This window comes from Doryrhamphus excisus, linkage group LG10, assembly GCF_037039965.1.
Source record: "Doryrhamphus excisus strain RoL-2023G ecotype Guam linkage group LG10, RoL_Dexc_Guam_v1.1, whole genome shotgun sequence".
NCBI lineage: Eukaryota > Metazoa > Chordata > Actinopteri > Syngnathiformes > Syngnathidae > Doryrhamphus > Doryrhamphus excisus.
Genome location: NC_136366.1, coordinates 1,135,051 through 1,152,042, shown reverse-complemented (window position 1 = coordinate 1,152,042; position 16,992 = coordinate 1,135,051). Strand labels below are relative to the sequence as shown.

Here is a 16,992-nt window from a genome sequence, read left to right as displayed (position 1 = left end):
ATCAAAATGCCCACTGTTGGTGTCATACCGGAATGACATGCATCGCTTTGGACGACTCGCACCCTGGAGAACATGACTGTCCTTGAAGGTGGTCACTGAAGTAAAGCAGATGTGGGGCTTGACTGGAGCTGGTCATGGCAATCGGGGAATTGCCACAGGGACATTTTTGCCACATATGGCCCTTATTCCCAGGTGATTATTCCGTAGGAATTTATTCCCAGGACACATTCAGAAACTGTTCTCATTAAAGGTGACCATGTGGAGGTGGTTCACACTCATAAATACCTGGAGTGCAACTGGATGATAAACTGGACTTGACTGCAGGAAAAGGCAGAATCTACCTATCCATCTGTTTATCTTCTGATGGGTCCTTAGGTACCAACCTGGAGAATTTCTGGTATCATGTCTTATGTTAACGGGTGGGTTTTGACCAGGGGTGGGCAAACTACGGCCCGGGGGCCACATCCGGCCCGCCAAGTGTTTGAATACGGCCCGCCCAATCTTTCCAAAGTATTTCATTTAAACTCAACATACAACCTGGCATCATGGCCTGAGCCAACCTTTTGATGGTTTTATCAATTTCGTTTTTTGACATGGTCTGTTGTTTACAAAGTGTTCCTGAAAAAAGGGACACAAGCACATAATAATAATAATAATAATAATAATAATAATAATAATAATAATAATAATAATAATAATAATAATAATAATAATAATAATAATAATAATAATAATAATAATAATAATAATAATAATAATAATAATAATAATAATTATTATTATTATTATTATTATTATTATTATTATTAGATTATTATAATTATTACTAGAACTACTATGATTATTATAATTATTATATTAATGCTAATTATTATATTAATTATATATAATATTATTGTTATATTTGCATATTTTACATAATAATAATATAATAATAATTATTTTAATTTTATTATAATTATTATAATATTTTATTATTTTTAAAATATTTAAATGTAAATAGAAAATAATAAATAATAATAGCAGATTGCATGACAATTTTACAGATACAATAATACCTGGTGGACTGTTACGTGTAAAATATATAGTCTGCCCCCCCCCCCCCCCCCCCCGTAAATTTTGTCATATCAATGCGGCCCGCGAGTCAAAAAGTTTGCCCACCCGTGGTTTTGACCCGTGTATTAAATCAGCTATAAAATACACTAAAATAATAAGTTACCATCAAATTTGCTTCTCATGTCTTGGTTACCTTCTTAGGCTTCCTCATCCATGAAAATGTTGGTTTTAATATTTTTGGTGTGGGCATGTAGGCCTTTTTTTTTGTCACTATACCCCTCCATTTCAATTTCCAAAAATGGTGAACGTCAAAAGAATCATATTAATAAATTGAAGGTTCTTTTGTTACCTTTCTATTACTTAGGGCTATAGAACATATCTCTTAAATCAATTAGTTTTATTTATTTTCTCATTTTAGTATTAATCACGAAAGAAACATCAATGGTGTTCGGGTGAATTTTGACCCATATATATTCATGTCAAAAAAAGGTAGAAAAGGTTATTGTTTTCAGCAACAAAACTTTAGTATAAAGTGAAATCAAAAAGCAGAACAGGTCCAGATCTTGGTTCACTGTACTTCTTGGTATTCAAGATACTGGAAAACCAGTCCAAATGAGAATCCCCTGAAGCTTCCATGATGAGAAGAGGAGCTGGTTGTCATTCTGTTGGCTAATTGTACACTTATGATTTCAGTTGTGGCTCAAAATATTGCTTTATAGTCATATTATTATGACCGGGTCGAACAATACAGTGGTCATAATTTCAACCAGACCATTTTAAAATGTAGTAAAAATTATTTTTTTGGTTTTATTTTGTTGAAATAGAGTTTCCTGACAAAGTCAAAAAGCCTTAATGTAATAAACAAATGTTATGTGATTCTTTTTATGCATTAAAATGTAAAAAGGGTCGGTCCCGACCCTAAAACAAGAGGAGGGTTAAGTCAAATGTAAAAAAAAAAACACGACCTCAGCAGTTTTTGACATTAGAGCTGTAGCTTCTCGCATCAGCGAGCATGTTGACTGACCTTCGAGACCAGAATTAAATATTTGATTGTTTTTATTTGCCCCCTACAAAGTACACAAGCACTCTCTAACCAAAGCGAAAACCAACAAAACAACAGAATACAGAGATGCTCCCACTGCTAACATGATTCAATATTTCCTTAGCCTAGTTTGCCTTCCGCAGGATTCCCCAGTGGTGAAGGTGCTAGTCTCTTAAGAGCTTCTGTCTCCTTTCATCTTCAAGTCTTGAGAGCTGAGGGAAACAAAGAGACCCTCTCTGACGGAAACTGCAATGTCCCTTATTGCTTTTCAACCATGTCTGCAGCTTGCAGCTTCCCGGTCTTCACAGGGGGAAGTCATTAACAAGCTGTCATTATAGTGTATAGCGAATATCCCAAAGGCATGTCACTATGGTGCAGCCACAAAGATAGAGGGGGCCTTTGAGGTGATCAGATAGGGTTATCTCTGAACTCGACTAAATTTAAAAAGAAAGATGGCAAAGATTGAAAATGGCCAATTTAATCTGCGATGCATGCATTAATTTCCGCCTTCCATCTTAGTCTCTTAGGAGAAATATGATCTCAGGGAAGAACTAAATTTGAAACACTTCTATGCTAGGACTACGTTAAAAAGCCATAGCATTTCAGGATGTGGAATCAAACTATGGGATGGATTGAGTAAGGAACTCAAACAATGCACAACAAGAAACTTACTATGGTACCCATTATGGCATTGGATGCTCATATCACCTTGTACTTCGGTATGTGACAAAAAATAAAAATAAAAATAAAAATAAAAATAAAAATAAAAATAAAAATAAAAATAAAAATAAAAATAAAAATAAAAATAAAAATAAAAAATAAAAATAAAAATAAAAATAAAAATAAAAATAAAAATAAAAACAATTAAACTATATTATGAAAGCAGGAAGTGAACAAATGTAACAGTTATTGATTGTAAAAGTACCAGATGGAGGGGTAGGATTTAATAAGCTTTGCTTCTTCCTACTCCTTTTGGACATGTGGAACTGTGAACTTATTATGGGATGCACTCAATTGTAATCTGATGCATGTTCAAATGAAATAAAACCATTACCATTACCATTACCATTACCATTACCTTAGTCATCCATGGCTGCATTTGACTGGCGACCAGCCTCTCGCTTGAAGTCAGCTGGGATAGGCTCCAGCTAACGGCAAACTAAACTGCTTGTTATTGATTACGCTCTTTTTCTTATTCCAGATAAACTGTACTAAGCCTCCCCATTTCCTCTCCGGCCATGGGTCCATTTGTATCTGCAGGGACCCTCTTCTGGATGCTCCTCATTAGCAGGTAAGATCGCTTACAGACAGAAAAATACAACCGCTGGGATCTGCACACGCTAAGCTATCTTAACAAGCGGAAAATATAATTAGTTTATGTCAGATAGTAATTTGTAACAACGGCAAACGCTTTATGCGAGGTGATTTAGTTGGAAGGGGCTGCTTCTTATTGTGGGAACTGTGCACATTGACAGTCAGCGTCGTTCTTAGGACAATAGCCATTAAAATTCCATTAATGCATTCCTGATGTTGCTGAGCACATCTGATGAGGCCTCAGCAGATAAGATATGCAGACATGCCGGCAGAGGTCACATGGGAATGGAGGGATATCTTGCCCTACATTTGTCAGTTGCCATGAAAAGAAGCCTCCACTCCTCTCACCGTGTCGGATAGATCTTTTTAGATTTTCATCATGTTCGCCCGGAATGTATGTGATGAATTTGTCAAATATTTTAGAGTCCATGCAGATTAAAAAACATCCAAAGCAAACCACTGTGCCATTGGGACAGAAAATGGATTGAAAAACTGCTATTACACATCTTACTTAAACACTTTATTACCCTTTTCCCATCAATCCATATCAAAATAATTGAGTTAATACCTGATTCCTGGCTTCATGTAATTACTTAAGTTATTACGGTAATGTGATGGCAAAGGCGGTGACGTCACTCAAAATGAGCCAATTAAATTGTCTGTTTGCCTGCTGGGAAGGGAATGAGCAAACCATGGCTTGCTCAAAAGTAAGAACAGTTGATAGAGAAAAACAAATATTAAATTAATACAAAAAAGTAAGAGTTAATAATAAAAATGTTGTTATGTGATGTTATTTGGTCTAGAGACAGCACCCTTGAGGAAAAGACAGGAAGCAGAACTGGAGGTAGCAGAGTTGACGATGCTGAGGTTCTCATTGGGAGTGACCAGGATGGATAGGATGAGGAAGGAGTACATCAGAGGGACATTACATGTTAGAAGCCTTGGAGATAAAGTTCTTTAGGCCAGACTGAGATGGTTTGGACATGTCCAGAGGAGAGATGGTGAATATATTGGTAGAAGGATGCTGCGTTTATGTTAGTTTAAGTTCATTTTTCCAGAATCCAGTCCCAAACCGCTGTGTCTCATATGCTCTGAAACTGTAGCGCTGGTCAAAAACGGTAAAGTGACGGAAATGCCACTTCCTGACAAAGCACAAATTATTCAAATTGAAGTATCCACTGAAGTCTGACATGAGAGCACGGAAAATAACAGAGCTTAGCCCGGAATGAAAAATCTACCAGATATAATTATTATTATTTCAGAGAAACCGGTGCAGTTTATTTAACTTCAAATGTAAGCGTGTGTTCATTTCATTGTTTGTACAGTTAAACATTTTATTATTTGTGTGAAATTTGGTTCTGTTGTATCGAAACAATTGAGTTGTGAAGGGTTTCATGAATATTTCATATTTGGTAACAGCTAGTCTGTTTGATGCAATTTACCTTTGCTGAGTAAAAAAATTGCATAAACGGACCTTACTCAATTTTAATTGAAGACCCCTGAGACCCACAGAGTATGACGAGGCGCTGTGATCAAAAGCTTTGGCAGCTTTAGCGCGATTAGGGATGATCACTTGGCCTCCATCAGTGGAATACAAATGCTATTATTCATTGCACCGACACACGTGGCCACCAATGTGACCTTGAAAGTCCAACAAAGGCCCTAATCTCAAGTCAAACCAGTGCCTTGATGTATTTTTACAGATTGCAGGAACATAAAAGGTCATTGAAGTCACTCATTTATCTACTGGAGTAAGTCCTTAGAGACGGGAATGGATTATTTGAAGTGATAAAGCTGATCTTGCATCATAGTGAAGATGCGGTATACCAGTGGTCTTAGAAGATACCATGGCAAATGCTTGCATCCGGTCTTTTAAAGCTTTGCTGTCATTTTGTCTGGGCTTTCATTGATAGCCCTAATGGGACTTGAACATTCCCCTTTGTTCCAACTGTATACTGTTGCTTTAATTTAGTAAGAAGAATGCGGATCCTCCTCAATCGAGGAATTCAAGTTAAATATACAGTAAAGTCTCGTTATATCGATATCGGTTAAAACGAATTACTACTTATTACGATACTATTTTCATTTCCCGGCAAATTTCTAGTCTTTTATGATATAATTAGCTCCGTTAGTACGATACACGGTTATTATGATAATCCGGTTACTAGGATGCCCTTTTCATCTCCCGCCAGCCAATTTGGTCTGCTTATATTGATACAAAAGCAGCTTAAATCAATCATATCAAAGATCCGCCCACTTTTAATGCAGTTCGGCGCAGGATCGGATATATGGATAGTCCGGTTATATCGGTATTTTTTCCGACTCCCGAGAATATCGATATAACGAGACTTTACTGTATATTGAACACTGCATGAAGTCTCCCCAAAAAGTTTTCCTCTCATTCTGTGTGGAAGTGGTATGTTTTTAGCGTTTTACTTTCTCATTTTTCTCCACTCAGTTCGAAACACTTTCTGAAGTTCAGAACTATGCCTGTCACGATAACGGATATATCGATTCATCAAAAAAAAAAAAAAAAAAACGGGTCAGTAATTATGAGCCCTTGAATTGACATAAGCGTCTAAGCGTCCACCCAGGCGAGTCTACCATCATCAAGGATAGAGATGGTATGAACATGTTAAAAATATCTTTAGTATGAAATAGACAGTGAAAACTACACCTTGATTGTCTCATTTACAGTCCTGGGGAAAAATGTAAAAGTATTGAATTTTGCATTGTTGGATTTTAAGCAGGTTCTAGTCATCACTTAAAGAATTAGTGTTGGCATGCTTGGTGCCAGTGTTTCCAGGAGGCTAGTCGGAATGACTTCATGGAGAGCATCCACTGTCTGGAACTGATGTCCATTTTGTAAACATCCCTTGCCATCCATTCCCAAATGTTCCCAATTGGATTTCGATCAGGAGAACATGCAGGGTGATTCAAAAGAGTGATGTTCTTCCTCTGGAAGAAGCAATATCTCAGGTTGGATCTCCTCGTCATGTCAGTAACATTTGAAGCAAGACGACCTTCAAGTTTGCATTTTTTTCTCAGAAGATTTCCATGTTTCCATGTTTCAATGTCCCATGTTTGGTGCTCTCTGCAAATTCCAAACGGACAATTTTCTGCTGCTGAAGGAGACTTTCTTTCCTAAAACCCTTCTTTCAAAGATGCCATCTGATGGCTATTGGACTGCACTTGCCGCCAAGGATTATCCCTCGTTTTGACAGACAGCCAATCGGCCCCTTTGGCTCAGGGTCAGTGATATTCGTTTTGGGTCTATCGCTCGACTTTTTTGTTCCATAAAACTCGAGTACCCTATACTTCAAATAATGTTCTAATTGCTTCCAACTTCAGCAGCAATGGCAGCCTGCAAGAGGCTTTGATTATGCAGATTATGCGATCAATAGCTTATTCAAAAATGTTTTGTCTCATTTTGAAGCTCTACTTAGAACACTACTAAATGTATGCATGGGTTCTGTGTACTGTATGAGTGATCTAGGTATAATTTAGGTAGAAGTTACGGAAACTCCACTTACATCCTCTTTCAAACCTAAAGACTACCTACTACACATAACTCAACAGTAGCTAAAACAAATGTTTACATGTTCAAATAAATAGTACATGTATGACATGGAAATTCATCGTTTTCCGATGAACAGGATCAAAGCTTTAATTATAATACTGCTGCATTTTGGATTCTCTTCAAATGCAACAGCTTGAAATATATTGCCTTGCCGTACCAATTTGAAGCCAATATTGAGCTTTTCTATTCATTTCTACTGCAACGCTGACTGAATGCCCCATTTTCCATATTCATTAGCCTTAATTGTTGGTCCCCTATCTGGAACAATATCTTCCCTCTGTTGGGATTCTCTTCCATTTGAATTTTCAAAGCGATTAGTCATGGTATCACTGACGCTATCAGTATCAGTGAGGGATTTTCTCATTTCCGACCACATTATTCTGGGATATTGAAGTTTCAAACTACAGGGTTCTTTGTGTTGATTGCTTCAAGTGTGGCTTCTCATCACCAGTTACATCATGTACTTCCTCCTATGTGCTGGCTACATGCAAAAATGGGGAAAATTACAAGAGACACAGAGTCAAAAATGACAATCAATTTGCATGAGGGTTCAAATTGAAATGTTTAAATAGCTGGTAGGGGGTAAGAAACCTGCAAGACCGCAAACAAAAGATAAAGACTCCTCATTCAAGTAAATGAGCTACTGGTTATAGCTTGTAAGGCTTGCAGCGCGTAAATCCAATTTTCCACATAATGTAACCATTAAAAGCTCAAAGGAAGGCACAAATACAATATTTGGTGTATATAAATTAATGAGAATGACACCAGCAAGTATTTTCATGGTATTAAGAGTCTTGGCCATAGTACCAGATTTTTACTTGCACTTTTATAATTGGTCCCTGGAGCTTTGGAAGAGTTTCTCAATGATATTGTACACGTAGGCTTAGTTTGATAACAAACAAAAAAAGCTAGAAAGAAACACGATCAATAAATTCAATTTCCACCACACACTGGAAGTGTTGCTAAAGTTACAGGACAGATGATTTTGTTGCAGTTGCAGTTCACTGCTTATACTAATTAAACATTATTGATGATTTTATGAATTACGTGTCCAATTTAGTTCATTCATGCTCGTTCTGTAGTTTAGTTATTTCTTTCAATTAAATAATATAAATGTGTTTTAGTAGGACTATCACTAAATGACCCACACTTAAAGCAAAGGCGATGCAGGCTTCCACAGTGGTGCGCACACACTGGGTTGAGGAAGTGCAGTCCTGGCTCCTATGCATTTTATGATTTTAAAATGGGTTTAATAAATGTCAGAGGCATATTATTATTGGGCTTAGTGTGTCCAATGTCTTTGTTTTTTTTTTTTGCGATTTTAGGGATTTTTATCAGTGAGCCCAGTAGCCGCTGTATTTCACCATTCACTCAAATTAAATGTTGAAATCTAATTTGGGGAATTTATTTACACGAAGCTACCCTCATTAAACACATTACTGCCGTATAATCTGATTTTTCTCTACAGACATGACTCGGGATAAGTTGTGGGCACAATCGGCACACATACTGTAAAGGCTATTTCTTCGCTTCCTGGGATCGCGTTGCTATTGGACTACTAGTCAATGATCACACCATTTAAAAGGTTCTCAAATTGTATAAAAAAAATAAGAGCAGATATATAGCAGCTGACGCCCCCCTTTAGAAAGTGAAACTTAAGCTTGTGTGCCAGGAATGTATAAATTACCTTTCTGTGTGAGAGGCTGGCTCAAACTGGTTCTAACTGATAGTGTGTCTGTTTACTACCTTCTCTTCCCACTGCTTTCCCATGGATTATCTCTGGGTGCTCACGGTGTGCTTTTGTGAGAATTTACTGTATTGGACTGAATCTAAATGTGTAATAATATCCAATACTGTATGTCTTACATCCACATACAGTATCATAAATATTTGGAGGTTTTTTTTTAGACTGTGCTCATGAATTTCTAACTATATTATAGACAGGTGTATGGAATAATCAGGAAGGCGCCAGAGTGTAGCCCGCTCAGGAGACTATGTACTGTATGCCTGCATCAATTAATAATAGAGTAGCTTGTTGTCAGATCAGTGTCTTCCACTAACGAAGTTAAGAGGTGAGTTGGAGTTTGGATCCATAAACATCTGACAGAACACCCCAGGTAATTTTTTGGCTTCAGCGCTCCTCACAGCGTTTTGGACGTGTGCCACAGCAGACGACAGGAAGCAGAAGCTGTTCTTCGCTGCTGAAAAACAACAGTGCTGAATTCCAGTCATCAAAGCATGAACGGTTCATTGCTAAGACAGCCGTCCGGCCTGTCAATTTCCTTTTGTCAAGTTGCATTGTACAAGTATGGCTCTATTTTTCTGTTTACACACACAATTTTTCACACCTCAAGTGTTATGTCAGATGGACAAATTGCTTTTTAGAGCAGCGCCGTGTAGAAGTACCATCGGATGCCCATTAGTAGCGTAATCACAAGTATTCTGTTTAAAGATTGCATGAAAATTGTCAGTTGTCAAAATAATCGAAGTGTTTTAGTTAGTGTAATTGATTGAATTCTGCGTGGATATAAGTATTATGCCGAGGTAATACTTCAAAACAAGCAAACCTGCAACTTATTCAGGCTGGGATGAGATGAATCACTTGATTAGCAATGCTCACTCTGCTTCAGCAGATCAAGTTCCCACTGATTCATGCATTATTGATATCATTAAATATCATTTAGACATGCAGCATCTAACATTTAAGAAGCACTGTGTTATTTATAAAGCGCCTACAGAGTCAAAAAGGCAGAATGTTTGATAAAACTCCAGGGTTGAGCTGACATGTTGTTTTCTTAGTCCATATCAGCATTATGATTGCCTCAGATATCATCCATCTATTATCTTTGGGTTGCAGAGGTATGCTGGAGCCTATCCCAGCTGACTTTGGGCGAGAGGCGGTTGTACACCCTGGACTGGTTGCCAGCCAATCACAGGGCACATATAGACAAACCATTCACACTCACATCCAAAAAACTGTCAAGAATTGCTGAGGGCAAACCATTCTGATTATTCTGATTATTCAGCTTAGAACATTTTAAGATATATATATTTTTTTTAATTTTGCCTGTCTTAAAATGAATTTAAACACTGAACTATGTAAGCCTTGTAATCCATTATGTCTATACTATAAACTGAACTATGAACTATGTAAACCATTATGTCATTGGATGGTCATATCACCTCCTACTTCAGTATGAGGTACATTATTTAAAAAAAAAAACTTAAACTGTATTATGGAAAGCAGGAAGTGAACAAATGTAACACTTACTGATTGTAAAAGTAACAGATGGAGGCTGAGAGCCAGCTCAGATTTAATAAGCTTTGCTTCTTCCTACTCCTTTTGGACATGTGGAACTGGGAACTGATTATGGGATGCACTCAATTGGAATCGGATGCATGTTCAAATGAAATAAAACCATTACCATTACCATTTACCTTTTTGAGTGGTTCCTGCATTTGTGTAAAAAAAGCTCATCAACCTTCACATATTTGTATATCATAACTCTATACCATGTACGTACACCTACACTCCTCTAATAATGTCATCAGTTTGCCTACTGTTGATGTTTGTTGTCATTCTGTTGGACTTTACAGAAAAAGACATTCTTTGATATTCTGAATAATTGCCTGCTTCATTTTTTTAATTTGTGGAACAGATGCTCTGATATTTTTAAGAATGTATTTTCTAAATGAATTTTTAGGATGTATTCTCCATCTGTGAAAGGCTTCCCTCTCCTTCCATGCAGCTCAGTGTTGCCAACTTGGCAACCGTCTTACTAAATCTGGTGACTTTCCAAACCCTCTTGGTGGGATCATTCTGGAACTCCATCAAATCCATCAATTTTCTATACCGCTTATCCTGACTAGGGTCGCGGGGGCATGCTGGAGCCTATCCCAGCTGTCTTTGTGCGAGAGGTGGGGTACACCGTGGAATGGTGGCCAGCCAATCACAAGGCACTTATAGACAAACAACCATTCACACTCACATTCATACCTATGGACAATTTGGAGTCGACAATTAACCTAGCATGTTTTTGGAATGTGGGAGGAAACCGGAATACCCGGAGAAAAACCACACAGAAATGTGGAGCCCGAGCAGGGAATTGAACCCTAGTCTTTTCGCTGTGTGGCCATTTTTCAAACAAAATGTTTTATGTTTATGTGTTTATTATTAAATATGTTTATTGTTTGTATGGTAATGGTAATGGTAATGGTAATGGTAATGGTAATGGTAATGGTAATGGTAATGGTTTTATTTCATTTGAAGATGCATCAGATTCCAATTGAATGCATCCCATAATCAGTTCCCAGTTCCACATGTCCAAAAGGAGTAGGAAGAAGCAAAGCTTATTAAATCCTACCCCTCCATCTGGTACTTTTACAATCAGTAACTGTTACATTTGTTCACTTCCTGCTTTCCATAATTCAGTTTAAGGTTTTTTTTTGTTTTTTTTTAAATAATGTACCTCATACCGAAGTACTCGGTGATATGAGCATCCAATGCCATAATGGGTACCATAGTAAGTGTCAATATAGTGATATATATAGCACATCATGATTGGTTCAGGACTCTTCATCCTTGTATTTATCTACTGCTTATGGTAATAAGCATGGTATGGTATGGTATGCGTTTCAGTTTTAATGAATATAGTGTAAAGTAATCTCACGAAAATGTATAAATATATGAAAATGAATCCCCTGTGAATCAGAGTTTGAAGCACAGCAACAAACTTTGTTGGAAGTGTATATCCCTGCATCCATAAAATTGCTCCGTGTGCATACACAAACACACATGGGATTTCTGCACCAGAGAAAAGACCCACTTTGGTTCCAAGAGGAAGATGACATGAATCAATGAAAGAACAGTAGGAAGTGCATAGGAGCATATTGCCGAGTGGGAGGAAGCAATGCAAGGAAAGACAGAGAAATTGAAGCCACGGAGAGTGTTACTCGGCTCTCTGCACAGGGGGGGGGGGTATGCGTGTCTAAATTAATATGTTATGAAATCTGTAAGAGGCACTTGGACTCATACTTTGTGTGAATTGAATGAAAAGTGGGAAGAAGACTTTGGTCAGGGTTCGGAGGTCTTTAGGGAGGTTATGTCATGGAACTGGATCTGAAAAGGCCGATTCCGCCACAGGGTTTTAAGTCCTTCATTGCAAGGCGCTGCTGAATAATGATGTCTAAACCGATTCATTCAAGCACACATCCAACATGAAGCCACCATGTATTAGCATAGCCTTTAGGCCAAATAATGTATGGAGAGATGGAGGCCAACCAGTGGTTGCTAAAGCTGCCCAGCTTACTGCCTCAAATGTCACATACTGTGCTTCGCTCAGCTGTACGGTAGAAGTCGAGGACCCTTAAGTAGGAAATAAATTCATTTTTTAAGAAGACTGGGAGACACACAATGGATTCATTGTTCTCACTCACACAAGCTTAGCGTTCACTTTCTCCAGGGGAATGGCAAAAGCTGTACAGTATATACAGCATATATATTTTATTCTGGGTTCTTTGTTCATATCCCTTATTGATGAAATATATGACTCTTTCGTAAATTGCTATTCTCCGATGGCAGCGCCGTCCCAAGAACCAGCGAGAAGCTCTTTTACAGTCGCAACAATGGTGATTTATTGTTTGTTTAAGAACTAGCGGTGATCAGCTCATTAATGTGGTGTTTTTCTTGTTTGTTTTCACTCATTGATCGCTAGCTACTTGACACACACTGCGGCCATTATTTCATGTTTTCTTCCTAATAGACCGGCTCGGCTGAGTCGCTGAACAGAATCAATCAATTTTCTACACCGATTGTACCGCGCAGTCATGGGGGTGTTGCTTTTCCACTGTTTGTACAGTAATTATATGCATTTTGAATTGTTTTTTTTGTGTATAACTATAATTTCAAAACTATAAAAGTGTGTGCAGATGAATTTGATTTACATGATTTCTTATGGGGAAGGTTAATTTGGATAGAGTACGTTTTGGTTAAAGTCGGGCCTACTGGAATGAATTAATAACACTAGACAAGCATGTTGTTTTGTGCATATGTTGTGTTTTGTTTCTCTGTGTGTGTTTTCATGCTGGTAGCACACCAGCAACATATGCTGGTATGTGGTTCTACGTATACTGGTCATGCTGGTAGCTGGTCTATGCGTTTTTTTCAGCAGGGAACCCAGTGGTTGTTATGCAAGTTTTGCCTTGATTTCGGCTTTATTGTCACTTTTAATTGCTTTGGTTTACGTTCCCATGAATTGTGAAAATAATGAACGCTATGTAGTTGGACTATAATACTATTTAATACTACGTATGTATCTATGAACACAACTATTGATAAATGATATATATCTTTTTTGCCATGTTGAATTGAATTTTGTTATTTTTGATTTATTTTACAAATATTTTACATTTCATTTTATTGAATTTTATTTAATACATTTTTTTAATACATTTTATTTTACATATTTAAATATTTTTGTATTGAAAATATGTATTGAACCGTGACACCAAAGTATCAAATCTAACTGAACCGTGAATTTTCTTCCTCTATCGTGGCACCCCTAATGTATGAATATTTTCTTTGGTTGGGGGATTACACAGAGTCTTAAATCAAGCATCCTGCCTGCATGGCATTGGCCCTCTCAGCTCAGTTGTGGGCACTCAATGTGTCATCTTATTATTCTTGATCGGCAGCCCGGTGGGCAGGTGTGTCAAAGTCTGTCAGCACGCACCCTGGGGAAATACGCTCTCTGTGGACCCTGCTCACAACTGGGAGAAAGAATTACTCTCATTGAAGAATAGAGAGGATTCTTGTGTATGCATGAATAGTTTCATTACTAAAGTCCTTGTTCTACTTAAACTGCGGCACATCATCGTGATATCTTCCTTTACTTCTTACCATGCTGCCTGCACAAAAATAAAAGAGATGGTAAATGAAACAGAGGTGGTACATCAGCAGTGTTGGCCACAATGCGCAGACGTCACAGCTAGGAGACCGCCGTTGTTTTGCAACATTAAAGTTGCACTTGAAAATTAGAATGACGGTCATTTATATTGACTATTTAGCAAAATCAGAGAAAGGTATCATTTACATAATAATTTGGAACACAGTGCAGGCGATCGACTTATATTCTTATATTCTACAACAGGTTTATCTGAGGTTATTATTTAATGTTTTGTGCTCATTATGTAATACTTATGTGATACTACTGTATCATTTACAATTTTTTGAAGCAGTTTCAGTAAAAAAAAAAAAATTCCAAGATGCAATCTCTTTGAAATTGAGTAATTGAGACTATAAGTTGGGTCACTGAGGGCGTGCTCGAATGGTAATGCAAAGCACCAGAGGCTGAGAACTGACACTGCTGTCACCAACATGGTCCCCCCATCCAAGAAACAACAGGCTGCAAGCCATGTGAGTGAGACTTCATGCAGCATAGCAACAGGGTGCTGGGAGCGACTTATCCGGCTGTCTCGGCTGATTTGACACAGTCAGGTGGACCGAGACCTGAGCTTCACGGGGAAGACATTTTGTGTGACTTTCATGTGCGAGGATGCTTGTCAGTTTCAGTAGTTCCTTTCGGAGGCCACGTGGTGTTTTCACGAATGGACAAGCAAAATCTAACATGTATCAAACGTTCATCATGGGTTTTATAACAGAGAGTTGTTCAGGTTCTGCTATATCAAAGCAGCCCTAAACAATTATTTTTCCACCCTTATGCTTCACAGTTGGTAGGAGACTCTTTTGATCAAATACTATCTGTGGTTTTAATCTTAGCTGCATCTGTCCATAGATTTGGTTTGATGTTCTGTGGCAAACAGCACATGTTTTCTCCTTGCATACCTCCCATAAAAATCTAACTTGTGTAGTCTCCTTCTGAGGGTAGATGAAATGTACTTGTACATCAGCAATGGGAAGAGCTTCCTGTCGGTCCTGTGATGTTATTTTAGGATTTCTGCAGAGTTCTTTAAGCATCATGCTCTCCGTTCCTCTGCTAAACTTCCTCGTCTGGTCTGAGCTGGGGAGCTCTGGGCGTTTTACTTCAGCTCTTATTAGACGGGCTGATGGCCGCAAAGTGGCCTACTGATTAGCATGATGGCCACACAGTCAGGACATCGGGAAGATCTGAGGTTGAATCTCCTGTTTTGCTATGTGTTTTCACTAAATGACACCCACTTAAAGCAAAGGCTCGATGCAGGCTTCCACAGTGGTGCGCACACACTGGGTTGAGGAAGTTTTTTTGTTGTTGTTTTGGTTCGACCGTGAGTAAGGCTTCATTCTGTTTGATAACTGTTTGCACTATGCTAAGCTGGTTGTTAGCTATCGCTTGCAAATTGAATAGCACTCTCCTTAAGTATGCTGATGCGCCTTTGACTATGCAAAATTAGAAATTGTTTGTGAGCGAGGGCGAACAGAACTCTAAATCTGTGGCGGTCCAACACTTTATTGTTCACATCAATAGAAACATGGCTCTGTAATTATAACAAACTGCAATACCACCAGTGAATGGCTTGTTTAACTTTGGCGGTTCCACAGTATAACTCCTCCAACAAACTCTGTGGTTTTGGATGCTGTTATGGTGGATCTCAACGTCGTTTCAGAGTGTCGATCTGCAGGGGTTTGCACAAAAGCTCATGTAAAGTGACAAGATTTTGATGGTTAGAAAGACATGAAATGAGTAGTTATTATTATTATATATTACTTATTCTCCTTGCTAGTGGCATAGTGATACCTTCACTTCGAATGCTTATGTTTTTTGTTACATGGTACACCAGTGGTTTATTTCTTCTTTGGGACAATCCAAGTGGTTGTACTCTCGAGGAGCAATGCCAATGGTTCTGATTGTTTTTCACCCACAGACAACTTTTTGGTTTTCATGTTGTTTTCACCTCTAAATGCCATCCACACAGGCAAAACCCATCCTACCCAATCTGTTGATCAATGTGTTGATTGAACATACCTGGGCAACAAAACACACGTCAGTCAATACTGTTGCTCAAATGAGAAATGGGTGGGTCCTGTTGTAAATACTTAAAATAAATAAAAGCTGAAACGTCGATCTATGGTCTCACATTCATCTTTTTAAAACCAAATGCTTTCAGTCTACCAGAAAAAATAAAGAAAATGGCCTCAGTTGTTGCAATACTTCTGGTGGGCTGTGTATTTTTTTTTATATTTGATGGACATTGTGAAAAAAAAATACAGTCCCGTTATATTTTTGCTGTCTTTATCACAAATTTTTACTTTGAAGTATAAAAACGACAGAAAAGAATCCGATTCTGTCAGCTTGTGGAGGGAAAACGACTCCTATCGCTGCACACGGCTTGATCTCGATGCCTTCGTTCCCCTCTTACATCATCGCCTGTGCCTAGGAGCTTTTTTTTTTTTTCTCCACAAGAAAGTGTTTGGTATTTATTTGCCAGTTTCCACACAAACACATACCGCTGATGAGGGAAAAACAAGAATCTTTTTTTCCATTGCATGCCGCAATTTCTCGCAATATAATGATCTTCCACACTCCAATGAGCCTTTAAAGGATAGCACTCATGGTAAAGAAGACCATGCTTTTCTTGAAAGCCACCAATTAAAATGCATGAGCATGGGAGACGGGTGTTTAGCATAAAATATTCTGAAACAAAATAATTCAAAACAATTGAAACAAGCCTTTCATGTATGAGCTTCATTCTTTAATCCAATTTGTATCCTGCTGAGTCTTCCCTCAATATGTGTTTTTAGGTTTTGCAGTCGAACCAAACTAATACCAGATACGGTAAACAGGAGACAAAATGTGCCTGGTATAATGCAAAAGCATGACAAAATTTAAATTAATCAGGATTGCCTCACTGTTTTGCTTTGTTTGTCATTCTCAGGTTGTTGGAGAGCACCATGCTCAATGCAGAAGTGAAGGAAGGAGAAATACTACCTCCAACCATCCAGAAGCTTATGAAAGGATATAACAAGTACCTGAGGCCTTTCTTTGACAGTAAGGAATCTGCAACC

General features: G+C 38.0%; 1 protein-coding gene across 3 annotated transcripts in view; it reads left to right on the top strand.

Annotated features, from left to right (window-relative positions):
• Window positions 1-16,992, top strand: part of LOC131114089 (gamma-aminobutyric acid receptor subunit pi) — a 45,729-nt gene that overhangs the window by 9,101 nt on the left and 19,636 nt on the right. For 2 of the 3 annotated variants that reach the window (XM_058064295.2, XM_078793820.1), the window contains exons 2-3: window positions 3,300-3,389; window positions 16,863-16,975. In XM_058064295.2, the coding sequence (XP_057920278.2) occupies window positions 3,337-3,389; window positions 16,863-16,975 (166 nt within the window). In that variant the 5' untranslated portion in view covers window positions 3,300-3,336. Of the gene's footprint in view, window positions 1-1,594; window positions 3,390-16,862; window positions 16,976-16,992 lie in introns of those variants that run through there. The other variant, XM_078793819.1, reaches the window with a different exon arrangement.